Raw genomic sequence first — 13,095 nt, 5'->3', positions numbered from 1 at the left:
ATGGCTGGTATAACTGCAGCAACAACAGCCATCACTACAGCTGCCACTACAGAACCAACAACAGCAGCTACCACTGCAGCCACAACAGCAATAACAACAATAGCCACAACTGCAGCCACAACAGCAGCAACAACAGATACAACAACAGCCCGAACAACAGGTGAAACTACAGCTGCCACTACAGCAGCAACAATGGCTGCTACAACAGCAGCAACAATGGCTGCTACAACAGCAAAAACTGCAGCCATTACAGCAGCTACAATGGCTGGTACAACTGCAGCAACAACATCCATCACTACAGCTGCCACCACAGAACCAACAACAGTAGCTACCACTGCAGCCACAACAGCAATAACAACAATAGCCACAACTGCAGCCACAACAGCAGCAACAACAGATACAACAACAGCCCCAACAACAGGTGAAACTTTAGCTGCCACAACAGTAGCAACAACAGCTGCCACTACAGCAGCAACAGCCACTCATACAACAGCAGCAACAACGGCTGCTACAACAGCAACAAATGCTGTTACTACAACAGCTGGAACGGCTGGTACAACTGCAGCAACAACAGCCATCACTACAGCTGCCACTACAGAACCAACAACAGTAGCTACCACTGCAGCCACAACAGCAATAACAACAATAGCCACAACTGCAGCCACAACAGCAGCAACAACAGATACAACAACAGCCCCAACAACAGGTGAAACTACAGCTGCCACTACAGCAGCAACAACAGCCACCACGACATCTGCCACAACAGCTAAAACAACAATAGCCACAACTGCAGCCACAACAGCATCAACAACAGATACAACAACAGCCCCAACAACAGGTGACACTACAGCTGCCACTACAGCAGCAACAACGGCTGCTACAAAAGCAGCAACAACAGCTGCTAGAACAGCAAAAACAACAGTCGCCACGACAGCTGCAACTACAGCAGCTACAACAGTTGCAACAACAGCTGTAAATACAGCAGCAACAACAGATGCCACAACAGCTGCCTCTACAGCAGCACCAACAGTTGCCACAATAGCTGCCTCTACAGCAGCAACAACAGTTGCCACAACAGCTGCCTCTACAGTAGCAACAACAGTAACCACACCAGCTGCCTCTACAGCAAAAACAACAGTTGCCACAACAACTGCAACTACATCAGAAACAACATTTGCCACAACAGCTACAAGTTTAGGTGGTAAGTCATTTTGTATTCCTCCATTTTTCAAAGCTTCACATTAACCATTGGCTAGGTGGTCATCATAACAGCAGAGCTAAAGCAACAGGGAACCTAGCAGGGCTTTACCAATCTATCCTCAGTTTCATTTCTATAGCTGGATAAAGGTCTTTTCAGTCATTCTTTAAATGTGGCGCATTCCTGCCTCTGAAGCAGCACACCAGAGCAAGGTTCCTTGCTTTGCAGAGCTGCATGAGAATCTTATAAATTTGCCCCTAGCTGTTTTTCCTTTGTGCAATCAGGGATCAGACAGGTGAGTTTGGCGACATTGAGTCTGCCCTGCTCATGAAGTGCTACAACAGATCCTGGTTTGCCAATCCCACATTGCTAAATGCTAAAAACAATGAAGACTGCAGAGTTATATAACAGAACAAATGCTAAAAATTATAGTTTACCTGTGAGGGGTGTTACAACTCTGGCTCCTGCAGTCTTCACATAGTCTTAATAGCAGTGACTGTCTTTAGGTACTCTGATCTCTACTGGCCAGACTCAGTATAGCACAGACTTCAGTCCTGGACACCTAAAGCCTACCTAAGGGCTTCTTGGCACCCGGGGGCCCTCCTTGAGGGTGCCCTTCGAAGCGGTCTGCAATCAGCCTCATAAACATCTAGAGGACTGTTGAAATGTACTATAGAAGTTGTGTATGGACTGCCAATGACTGAGTGTTACACCTAACATCCCTAACACTTTGTCTTAAATCTCCCACAGGTACAACCACACTCAGCGGAGGAGGATTTGTAGGTGTCGAAGACCTGAATGTCTGGCAGATCATCCTCATCAGCCTGGGGGCTCTCGCGCTCACGGCCACGCTGCTCAGCCTCTGTTTCATGGTAAGAACAAACATGGCTGCCGCGTCCTCAGCAGTGAGCCATGGCAGGGTGGTGGAAGCAGGAGGTACTCAATACATGGGGCAGCTCCTCCTGTGTGAAAGTCACTGAGTAGGAATCACTGAACGAAAGCCAGTTAATATTAGTCACTGACTGTAAGCCACTGAAGGGGAATCACTCAGCAGGAAGCACTAAAGAAGAGTCAATGATTGAGAGTTACAGATAAAATAGAAAGAAAAGAATGGAAACTGCTTAATTGAAATCATTGAACTTTAGCCATTGAATGGGAGTCAGTGAATGAAATTCACTGAGAGTGACTCACAGAATATAACTCACTAAATTGGAATATCAAAATGGAAGCCTCTGAATTACAGTTCCTAGAAAATGAGACATGGGATGGGAGTACGTCAACAGAGGATACTGACTGGGAGTTATTAACTGAGTGTCGTTTAGGATGAAGCATTGGCTGGGATCTTTAGGTGTGGGATAGTTTTGATCAATTACTGGCCACTAACCAGATGTCACTGGGAGTAATTGCAGGCACTTCACTAAATGGGATCCTGAATCCGGAATCTGTTAATGACACTCTTTGAGTGGTAACTACAGAGTGGAAGTACTGATTGGTAGCATTTGGGAGTGATCATTTAGGTACCATCGATAAGAGTCATCAATCAGAAACCAATAGCTGGTCCCCAAATTATCTCGACCTATGGGTGAATAGGTTTCTGCAATAATGTGAGAATTTTATGTTTATCTTGGGGTTTGTTCAGGCGTGGTTCATGTATGCTGGTACTTAGCCATGGTGGTCTTTGTAGTACATTTAATTACCATCTTTTCTTGACAGGAAGCCAGTGGACGTTCCTCAGGTGTTGGGTGATGTGGGTCTGTTTGGGTAGGTGGAGGATCAGTCTGGCTGCTGAGTTCTGTATCGTCTGGAGTATTTTCATGAGTTTGGTGGTGGTTCCTGCTTACAGTGCCTTGCCGTAGTCCAGCTGGCTGGTGAGCAGGGTTTGTGTGACTGTTTTTATTTTGCTTATGGAGAGCCATTTGATGATTTTTCAGAGCATCAGAGGGGTTGAGCCAGGTCTCTGTTATGAAGGTCTAGCCAGGGGCGAGGGTGGTGATGGTGTCCCAGACTTCAGTGGCGAGTTTGCAGAGTGATCTGGCATTGATCAGGAGGCATCAGAGCAGTTCTCGGGTGGTCTTGTTCGGCAGAGTGGGCATGGCGCGGGAGGTCCTATGTTGCAGTTGTAGAGACAACTTTCGCAGGTGAACTGTCCTGCCGTTGTGTGAGGAGATGCGAGACAGCAGTTGCTGTGCTGTCCAGGGACCATGGCTTAAAGATCTGCGATGGAGTATTTTTGGGTGCCTGGAGGGTCAGGGTTCCTGACGCCGAGCGTGGTCAAGATGGGTGCAGACAGGCTTGCCTTTTGGGAGATTTTGGAGCACTAGCAGCATTGCTGTTCTGTCGCATCCATTTAGTAGGTCCTGGGAGGGACACTGGGGAGGCAGGCAGAAGGAAATGGATGGCAGGAGGTGGGAAGTAGTAAAAAACTGCACCAAGTGGGCACAGGAAGGCTGACCCTGAATGGGCTGGCAATGGGCTGGAAACCTACCTAAAGAGTAAAACAAGCTTAAAAGGTTGGCTGACAAGGCTGGCTACCAGGGCTAACCCGCACAGGGTCAGCCTTGCAGTAGTCCAGTGGGAGTAGGCAAACGGGGGGAGACAACTGAAAAGCAGCAAGTTTTGCTAAACACATTAAGCATTATTGCAATACTCCACAATCATTAACCACTTCATGGACTACTGTAATACTGCAATCACACTGACCCTTTTAGCGACAATTCAAACCCATTACCCAGAATGGCTGCTTTGGATGCGGCTGCAGTACTCCATCATTAATACACATTTTTAGAGACTATTGTAATACTCCAACCTCTCTGAGTGTGCTGCAGGGTACTGAATTAATCAGTTTTCCACAGGACGCTTTAGAGACTATTGTAGTACTAGACGCTGGAAAGGGGTAATATTCCCTCACATTAGCTATGAAGGTCTGAAGAAAGTTCATACTTAGCAATCTTTATCCAGCAGATTTATATTCTTATCATTGCCCAAGTGGCCACTACCTATTAAGAAATATTATTTATTTATTACACAATGCTCTCTGCAGTAGTTTTTCGTTAACACAATATAAATTATAAGAGATCATCTCTCCGCACCCCCACGGTGCCCTCTAGGAAGGAGGTAGTTATTGTTAATAAATGTATTGTTAATAAAAAATACCCACAGCTCACATTCATAGCAGTGTATTTAAAATGTGCCTGCCTAGTCAATGGTTTTGAAGAACTAGAAGTACTTTGCATCCTGTATGTTTAAAGTGGTGAGATTTTAACCTTTTTCAAAGAGAGCAGATTCAGAGCTAGAGGTAATTCACCAGGTAGCGTGTTTCTTTCAGGGTGGCAAATTTGCTTTCTTTCTAGATTGTTGTGGATGGATCTGACCATAGGTCTTTTTTGGGACGGTATAAATGCTGCTAGTCTTTAATATGGAATGCCACTGAGCTGCTTGTGCGCAGGGGGAAGGATGTTAATCCAAATTCTATCTTTCAATGGATATCTTTAACATCTCTGTCAGCCCTATAGGGCATGGTTGTAATAGAGCTTAGCTCCCTTTTCTATGATTTCTCAATAAGGTCATCTTAAAGAGACACCAACCAACTCTCAAAGATAGAACAATGTCCTCTCCCTTTCCCTATTAGGGTATGAAAGAACATCTGCAAAAGACCCCAACATCTTCTCAAAGATGGAACAATGCCCTCTCCCCTCTCACCGTTAGGGTATGAAAGATGATCTGCAAACAGCCTCTCAAAAAAGAATGATCCCCTCTTATGAACCATTTACAGAGCCTTTAAGAAGGGGACCTTATTTTAATATTTCCACGCAAATTAGAACTCATTAGACCTTCTTCCAGCATGATTCCCCATCTACTTCGCTGTTGAATTACCCACTCAGTCTGAGATGTGGAATCAAGTGGAGTCAATCAATGCACCATTTCTGATCATCAAACGGTTATGGTTTCTTTCAACCAGGCTTGATGAAATTTGTGTGACTTCCATTGCCGAAATTGTGTGAACTACTTAATAACTATGCAAAATTACATATTATTACATAAAATATCTTGTGTCTATTTTGGGCAGAGAATGCAGTTCATGCTAAAAGAAATAATGAAGATTATGTGTGATATGAACAACAGACACTCTCTTTCTATAGGTGTGAATTGTTCATGTTCTTCCACAATAGGATTTGTACCCAAACAAATTCTCAATTACGCAGTGTGGTGTAATGGCATAATCTCAATCATTTCACTTAACAATCATAAAATGATAGGCTAGAAATCATGCAAGAATGCACCGGCATAAACTAATTTTTATCTGGGCCTTCTTTCATCGTGGCCATCACCAGATCTATCCTTTTAGCCAATGTAGTGTTTCTATGAAGGAATAATCCATTTTAGTTTAAACATTGACTCAAAAGTCTAAGAGGCATTGATATCAGAATGGAACCTCACATTTGTTGCTGCATTTCCAAAATGTAACATTAGATATAAAGTTGATAAACTACTTTCAATGAATGAGCTTAGAAGATAGTGGATGAGTGGGCATCATCTTGTCTGCCCTAAGGACATCAGCGGGTCAGCTGGATCCATTTAACCATCACTCACCTCCAGGTGTTACAGATTGGCAGCCAAGGACTTGCCTTCGTCAACCACCACCTGAACATCCAACAACCAGTCAGACATCTACACTATGGATCCCTCTCACTCGTACATACTTACCACATCAACAGAAGCATGAGCAGAGGGAGCGCCTTCTCCTACCTTACAGTGGAGACATTGAATGTGCACTCCATGCAGCTTTGGACTTCCCATCTCTATCAGAAAATCAAAAGGGATTCAAGACCTGGCAATTCGACTGAGTCCCTCAGACACTGCAAAAGCCTGGAGATTACTCTTGGGTGATAAGCTGCACTATACAAATCGACTTATTGATTGACTGATTAATTGATTGAATGACTTACATGTCTGAAAGGGAAATCCTGGGAGATTGCAGTTAGTACAATATTGGGCTCTGATGTCTTTTGTACATGTAATGGGTCATTCATAAATTAGCGCAAGGCCCTTGCTCAACAACCATTCAATTTCCAGTAGCAGTTTTGCCGAATTGCACTCTTGCACAGATGATTTAGCTCAGCGGGTGCATGATCTTGCTAAGTGGGTGCGGTTTACAGAAGACAGACTTGAAGATGTGGAGTGCTGCTCCCACCACAATAATATCCGCATATTAGGCCTGCCTGAAGGCCTTGTAGACAATGGTGCTGCTTGTGATATTAAACTCTGCTTAAAAATGGAAATAGCTTCTGTATAACTATTTCCTCAGTTCATAGTGGAACATGTTCACAGAAACCTAGTGAAATGCTGACCTCCAGGGTCACCACCAAGGCCAAATTTAACCAGAATCCTAAATTATCAAGACAGAGATGCACTCCTGATGGGCGCCAGAAAAAAAGGATTCTTCAAAGTTGAAAATGCAAGGGTAATGATGTTCCCTGAATATACCATTGATGTACAACATAGGCACTGTTTATTTATGCAAGTTAAAAAGGACCTACAAAATCTTTGTCTGAAACATAACTATCATTTCCCAGAGAAGCTGTCCATATCAGATGGTCATCATACACATCTTCTCAGAACCAGAAGTAGCCTGGGACAGGGTCTGAGTCCAATGACAAAGGAGAACATTACTCCCTCCCTAAACAATCATCAGCCACCTCACTACCTGGACAAAGCTGTGTGGTGGCACAGAGAAACTGATTGCACAGACACAGGCGATGATGCTCCTCTACGTCCTAGGTTTGACAAAAACACCAAGTGTGGAAGGGTATGCTCAGACGTGAGTCCCTTGCTCACTGCACCATCAGGCTTCAAGCAAGCCGGGCCGAAGACGGCTGTAATGCCATAAACCGGTCCCCGGAAGCTTGTTTCCTTTCCAGTAAAGAATTGGCTTGGTAGTTTGGTCTGCCCTGTTCCCATGATGCACTGGGCCAGGGTCAGACTAATTTGCATGTAGCCAGGTTCTGAGCTGGGATGGTGCAGTGAGCTAAAAAACGGTGATGGATCAAGCCCTGATCTTTTGACTGGGTAGGAGTGTTCTGCTTAATTCAGATACTCTGTCCGTCACCACCCCCTTTATGAATCGATTTGACAAAAACAGCATGGCATGGTTGCAGTGGCTTTGCCTTTGTATTATCCATCAAATACCACAACAGTTATATTCACTGAATAAAGAAAATTGGGCAGTGACCCCCAGATGGACACAGAGGAACCGGACACCACGTCCACACCATTGGTTACTCCACAAACTGCTGATGAACTTATCTGAAACAACACCCTTTTTTATAATACTCTAATACAAAATATGTAATTAATTTACATCACATATGACTTCTTCATAGTACTTCACATAAGTCTCTGATCTGTCATTCTTCTTATACCTGTTATTTTCAGGTGGGTCACGATAAGATTATGATTGTTGCTGCTCGTACTTGCATCTGAGCTTAGTTTGAAAGGCAGAGAACTCATCCCACTATTCACGCATATCAGTAGGTTCAAGTGTCTCTAGTGGTCTGCTGTACACGCCCCACCTTTTGTTCCTTGTCCTAGTGTTGGCAAAGGAATGGATAATTGTTTTTATGTTTAAGTTTCTATCTAAGACTAACAAGTTCAAGGGATTCTCCTTTGAGTGTTAACTGTTCATGTTGATAAATGCCCTTACCTTGCAAAGGGTGCTTCGTCTGCGAGCGTGCTTGATCCCCAGTTATATCTTTGGTCAGTAATTCTTCAATGTACATTATCTATGCCACACAATTCACAATCCCATATCAACTAATAACTTGGAATGACAGGGGAATTATTTTTTTTATGCAGAAATGTTACAAGTTCACTATGGTTCACTGTGGTGGAAAACTCAGGTTCTTTTTGTGGCAAGAGGACTGTCTTGTATGTGCCGATGGTAAGGCCAGCTATACAGCACAAGGTATTTGGTGTATGTGAGGAGAGTTTAAGTGGGATTAAGTCTGGTGTTCCCTTCGATGTTGGATGTATACATGTTATTGTTGAGGGTCCTCATGTACAACGTAAAGGTCGGCTAGATGGGATGCCGCTAGTGCCTGGTTATATCTGTGCCCCAAATATTACCAAGCTGAATATTGACGCCATATATCATCCTGCCTTGTCGACTGGATACATACACCCTATACTATTAGGGGTAAATTCAAGTGTATTTTGGATACAATAGGCCAATCATTTCCTTCTCTTCCCCAATCTCCTGTGATACATTATGCCAAGGGCCTTCGGCAATGCAGAACTGTTGATGCCCTGGAAGCACACCAGTACCAAACTGTGGGCATTCTGTCATCCTGAACTTGTAACAGTGCTGATAAAAATTGTTTTAAAATTCATGTGCTGGGGCCTTATGTCTGGTGGCCATATTCAACCTAGAACATATCCCATTGTTTTACAACTGGTGCATGATCGCTTCTTTATGTGATATCTCCTTGAAAGTAATATATTTTCACAACTCCAGGATGTAGGAAAATGATTAAAAAAAAAATCATATAAAATGAAAACCTCATAAAGATAATTGTTTTATGATAAGCAATGCCCCTGTTAGAAACATCTCTCCACAGCTGCATGGCGGTAATTTCTATAATATAAGAATGTTGTAAATAAACATCTCTGCACAGCTTCAGCAAATCCTTCGGTGGGGAGATAATGCCTGATGAGAACACATCCCTGAAAGGAGAATCTTGCTCACCTACTTCCGCCCCCCCAGAGCGTCCTTTTGGTGTGAAGCTCTCCCCACAGCAGCGGCTGTTTCAGGATTTCTAGTAATGAGTACCGTCTACTGGTGTTGCCTACCTTTGGTGTTGAGGAATCTCTTTCAGTGAATGTCTTTACTTTGTGCACAAGTCATTCAGTTTTGACTACATCTCTGATGGTTTGGTGTTGCTATTTACACATTCCTCCTGTCTTCTCTTTCAGCTTTTCTCAGGAGGATTGTCCGGGCTGTTTGGAGGCTCCTATTCGCCAACAGCTGCCAGCTCTGCAAACAACATGACAGAATTGACATCAAGCATACCAAGATACAACACTCACTATAATCAAAGTGGTCCTCAGATTCAGGGTCAGTGGGAACCATCCAACCACCACACCCTGGAGCACCACCAGGAACACAGGGCTCAAGCCAATAACCAGGATAATCACCGCCAAGACAGAACTGATGATAACTCGGAGCATGACAGTAGAACACATCGGTTTAACCCTTGAGGAAAACAGCCAGGGAGACTCTACCTAGAGATACCACTCTGGAGTCTAACTGTGTGCATGTGTGCAGTGCTGTGGCTCCAGGAAAAGCTGGTTCTCAGTGTGGAAATGTTTTTCTGTCTGTTAAAAATAACACTGGCCTTTTGACTCCCTATGATGATTACATTATAATCTCTAGCAATCCGGCTATGAACTAACACTTACAAGATCAAAGGCCTACAGCACACAAAAATATGAGCCCATTTGCCATTCTTTCAAGCAAACCAGTCCACATTTCTCAGGTTCCCAGTTTACGAAAGAAAATGCAACTTACTACTGGCACCTTCCTCGTTAAGCTTGGTGCTTTAGTGATCCAGCCCTAACACTTCTTGCTGGAGAAGATGATGTGGAGTCTACACTCGTTCCCTCAACCTAACAAAGAGGGGCACCATTGACACACTCTTGCATGGTAGAAGTAGGCCACGTGGAGAGTTTTTCAGTCATACTCAGATGAACCCTAGGACTATGAGTAGCCATTAAATGGTGTCTAATGTACTGACCTACAGTGCAACATATTTATTATTGATATTTATAATGCAGAAAACTAATTTATTCTCTCTGTATATTTGTGAAGCATTCAGACATTCTGAGTGTATGTGAATTAAGGTAAGCTGGATGGTCTAATTGGCTTAAATAAAAGAACTCCATAAATGCACTCTATGGATAAAGAAGGACTGCCTGTGAGGACCGTCTAGAAACCCAGCCTATGCACCTATAATAAAATGTCCTAACTATAACGTCCCTGTAACGTTAGGTTTTTTTCAATGAATTTTGAAGGCTCTTTTTAAGATTGTTTTGTAACAAAATCATTCCCGTAATCTTTGGGGTTTTTTGAGAATTTTGAAAGTCTTTTTTTTTTCTCCGGAGTATAACTTTAGACATTTGAGAGTGGGTGTGTTAGTGGCTGTATAGGTCAGTGAGTGCATTGCGAGTGATTTTGTGCATGTGTCACTGACTATGCAATTGCCTGTATGGGTGTAAGAGTGGCAATTTGCTGTATGTGTCTTTGACTGAGCGTGTAAGTGGCTGTATGGCTCTGTTATTGGAAATATTGGAGGTTGTGTGTCTGTTGCTGGGTTTGTTTAGTGTTTGTTTGGTTGTATGAGTAATTTTGTGTGCTCCAAAGCTTTACCTTCATTACTCTACAGCTATCATTGCACTATATCTGTCAGTGGCATTGTCTATTTTCGAAGCGAATTTATTCATATGGCAGTGACTTGATGCTGAACTTAGTGCTGCATGATATTTTTTACCTGTCTGGTAATATGGTAGTTTGTCTTACAGTGTGGGTAGTTTTTAACTTATGTGATTTTATAGAAACGACATGTTTACTGGTGCATGTGTTTACATTAAGTCTACCTTCATGGTCATTTTGATAAGAGTAGGCCTGGGCGTAGTTCGCGGAGTTTTGCTACGTAGAACTCCATGAAGTTAAAAAAAAACTGCAAGTGGTGGATGGCAGTGCGAACTGCAGTTTGTGCTGGTATTTCTGCCGCACAGGTAGAAATTATACCCAAGCAGCAGCTCGCGCTTGCGAACTTACCATTCGCGATCGTGAACTTACCGTTCGTGATCGCAAGAGGGGAAAAAACTCAACTGCACATCACAAAGTGGAGTATTCAGCACTCCGCAAGCTCCGCTGAGAGCAGAGTGCAGAACACTCTGCAAACACCACAAACGGAGCGAAGTTCACCACCACCCAGGTCTAGATAAGAGACACTTGTACAGGCAGTCACATTGAAAAGGTTTGTGTTGTAGTGGATGTTCAGAGTTCATGTTTAGATATAATACCAGTTACTGCACTTAAGTATAGTGCTGTTGCCTCAAGAATGGTGCAGAGGCCCTTGACAGGGGTGGCAGATTAGGAATATTGGTGCACGACAGATGTTTATTGTAAGTATCATGAATTAAATAAATATCTTTCTTACACCCATATTTCATTGGCTGCTCTCGTCAGGCTGCGGGCTTACAGGTGACTTGGGATACCTCGCAGAAGTGGAAGAACAAGAGTAACTTCCTCAGAGGCTGCTGCCAGTTCTCACACCAACACTGTCTGGAGCCATGGCCTGTGCTGTGTTCCATTGTGAATTCAGTTTTGGAGGTGGTCTTGTCCCACAAGGCCCCTCTTCTGGTGTGTTTCAAAGTTAATTTATTTTTAAAAATTGAGGCGAGTCATGATTCCATCGTGACCCTTTCTGGCATGTATATCTGGTACCGCAGGATAGTTACGACTCCAGTGTGTTTTTTGGATAACACTTAAACACATATTTAGACAGTTTAAAGGTATTGTTTAAGGTTAGCGATTTACTAATAAAGTATTAAAAGTAGTATTGTTGTAGGGAAAAATCATTTTAAAGCTAATTTAAATACATTTTCGGGATTCGTGTTGGTGTCTCAACATCATCACGACGGCATTGCGAATTCTATGTGGTACAGGAGCAAAGCTCATGTTCAAGCTCAGAACGATAATAGACAGAGCATTTCGATGAAGTGACCCAGGGAAACTCAGAAGATTCGCTGGCGAGCATTCTACTGAGTCTGAGTAAAGTGAAATCCAGCACCAATTTGAGGTCTCAGAACCAAATCAGTCAGGCATACAAGCATCCTGCCTGGAGTTAACCCAAAAATTGGATGACGTAACCTTCTGTACAAAGATGTTATAGAAAGAGGTGGTCATAATAAAGCAGGATGTGGTGAAGAATGCTTCTGAGATATCTAAGTTAACCAGACAAAATCAAACCTCAAGGGAAGATCTTGAGAGAGTGGAAAATTATTCTCAAAGTAATAATTTTAGATTTCTGGACGTCCTGGAAGCCAAAGAAGGGTTGGATATTTACAGTGCTTAATTTGTTTAAAAAAAACGTAGTGCCGGGGCCCTTGACAGGAGGACACTAGATCTTGCACCATCGGTTGCCCCTGGCAGCACTGCCAATGACAGCACCAACACACTTCTAGTCTTCACACTCTTAAAAATGTGACAATTCATACTATTACAGGCCCCCAAAACAATAAGAATGGCCTTTAAGCAAATACTAATACTTGGAAATGTAAATTGAGATAATAAACAGAAGTTGTTGTACTCGTACCTAAATTGGTAGACACCACTATCATGTGGCAGACAGTCATAAGCCCCGATGCTGACAATTAAGTGCAGGTGCTGAGCACTGGACAGCACCGGCACAAAATTAAGCACTAGGATATGAAGGCTTTCATCATCAAGCTGCTACTGAACATGATGTTAAAGGGCAAGGAAGATATTAATCTTGAGTACGAAGTTCAAAGGGCGCATAGAGAGCCTTTTCATCGCAACCCCCAAAGGGTCAAACCTAGGAAGATCCTTGTGAATTTTCTATCCTGTACCATCAAAGAGGAGATTCTTAGTGGGGCCCTAAAAAATGGTCCATACTTAGTAGATGGTGTTTCACTGCTAGTTAGGTCGGACCTATGTAAATCTACAGAACAGAGGCAGTGGGAGCTAGGAAATAGGATGGAGGAGCTACCTAAATTTGGGAGTTACGGTTCAGTTAAAATTCTCTGCAATGCTGCGCAACATGTGGGATAATCAAAAGTACAATTTTCGGTCAGTAGAAGATGTTGAGTCATTAATT

At 43.1% G+C, this 13,095-nt stretch overlaps 1 protein-coding gene across 1 annotated transcript; it reads left to right on the top strand.

The window, feature by feature from the left end:
• The first annotated feature begins 216 nt into the window (after positions 1 to 216).
• LOC144752387 (uncharacterized) lies at positions 217 to 10,224 on the top strand. The gene is made up of 4 exons (XM_078640322.1): positions 217 to 268; positions 707 to 1,201; positions 1,949 to 2,070; positions 9,167 to 10,224. The coding sequence occupies exons 1-4, from the start codon at positions 217 to 219 to the stop codon at positions 9,449 to 9,451; spliced, it is 954 nt and encodes a 317-aa protein (XP_078496448.1). The 3' UTR covers positions 9,452 to 10,224.
• Positions 10,225 to 13,095: the final 2,871 nt, after the last annotated feature.

This window comes from Lissotriton helveticus, chromosome 5_1 (assembly GCF_964261635.1).
Source record: "Lissotriton helveticus chromosome 5_1, aLisHel1.1, whole genome shotgun sequence".
NCBI lineage: Eukaryota > Metazoa > Chordata > Amphibia > Caudata > Salamandridae > Lissotriton > Lissotriton helveticus.
Note: the sequence above shows the minus strand (reverse complement) of the source record. Positions and strands in the feature narration are given on the sequence as shown.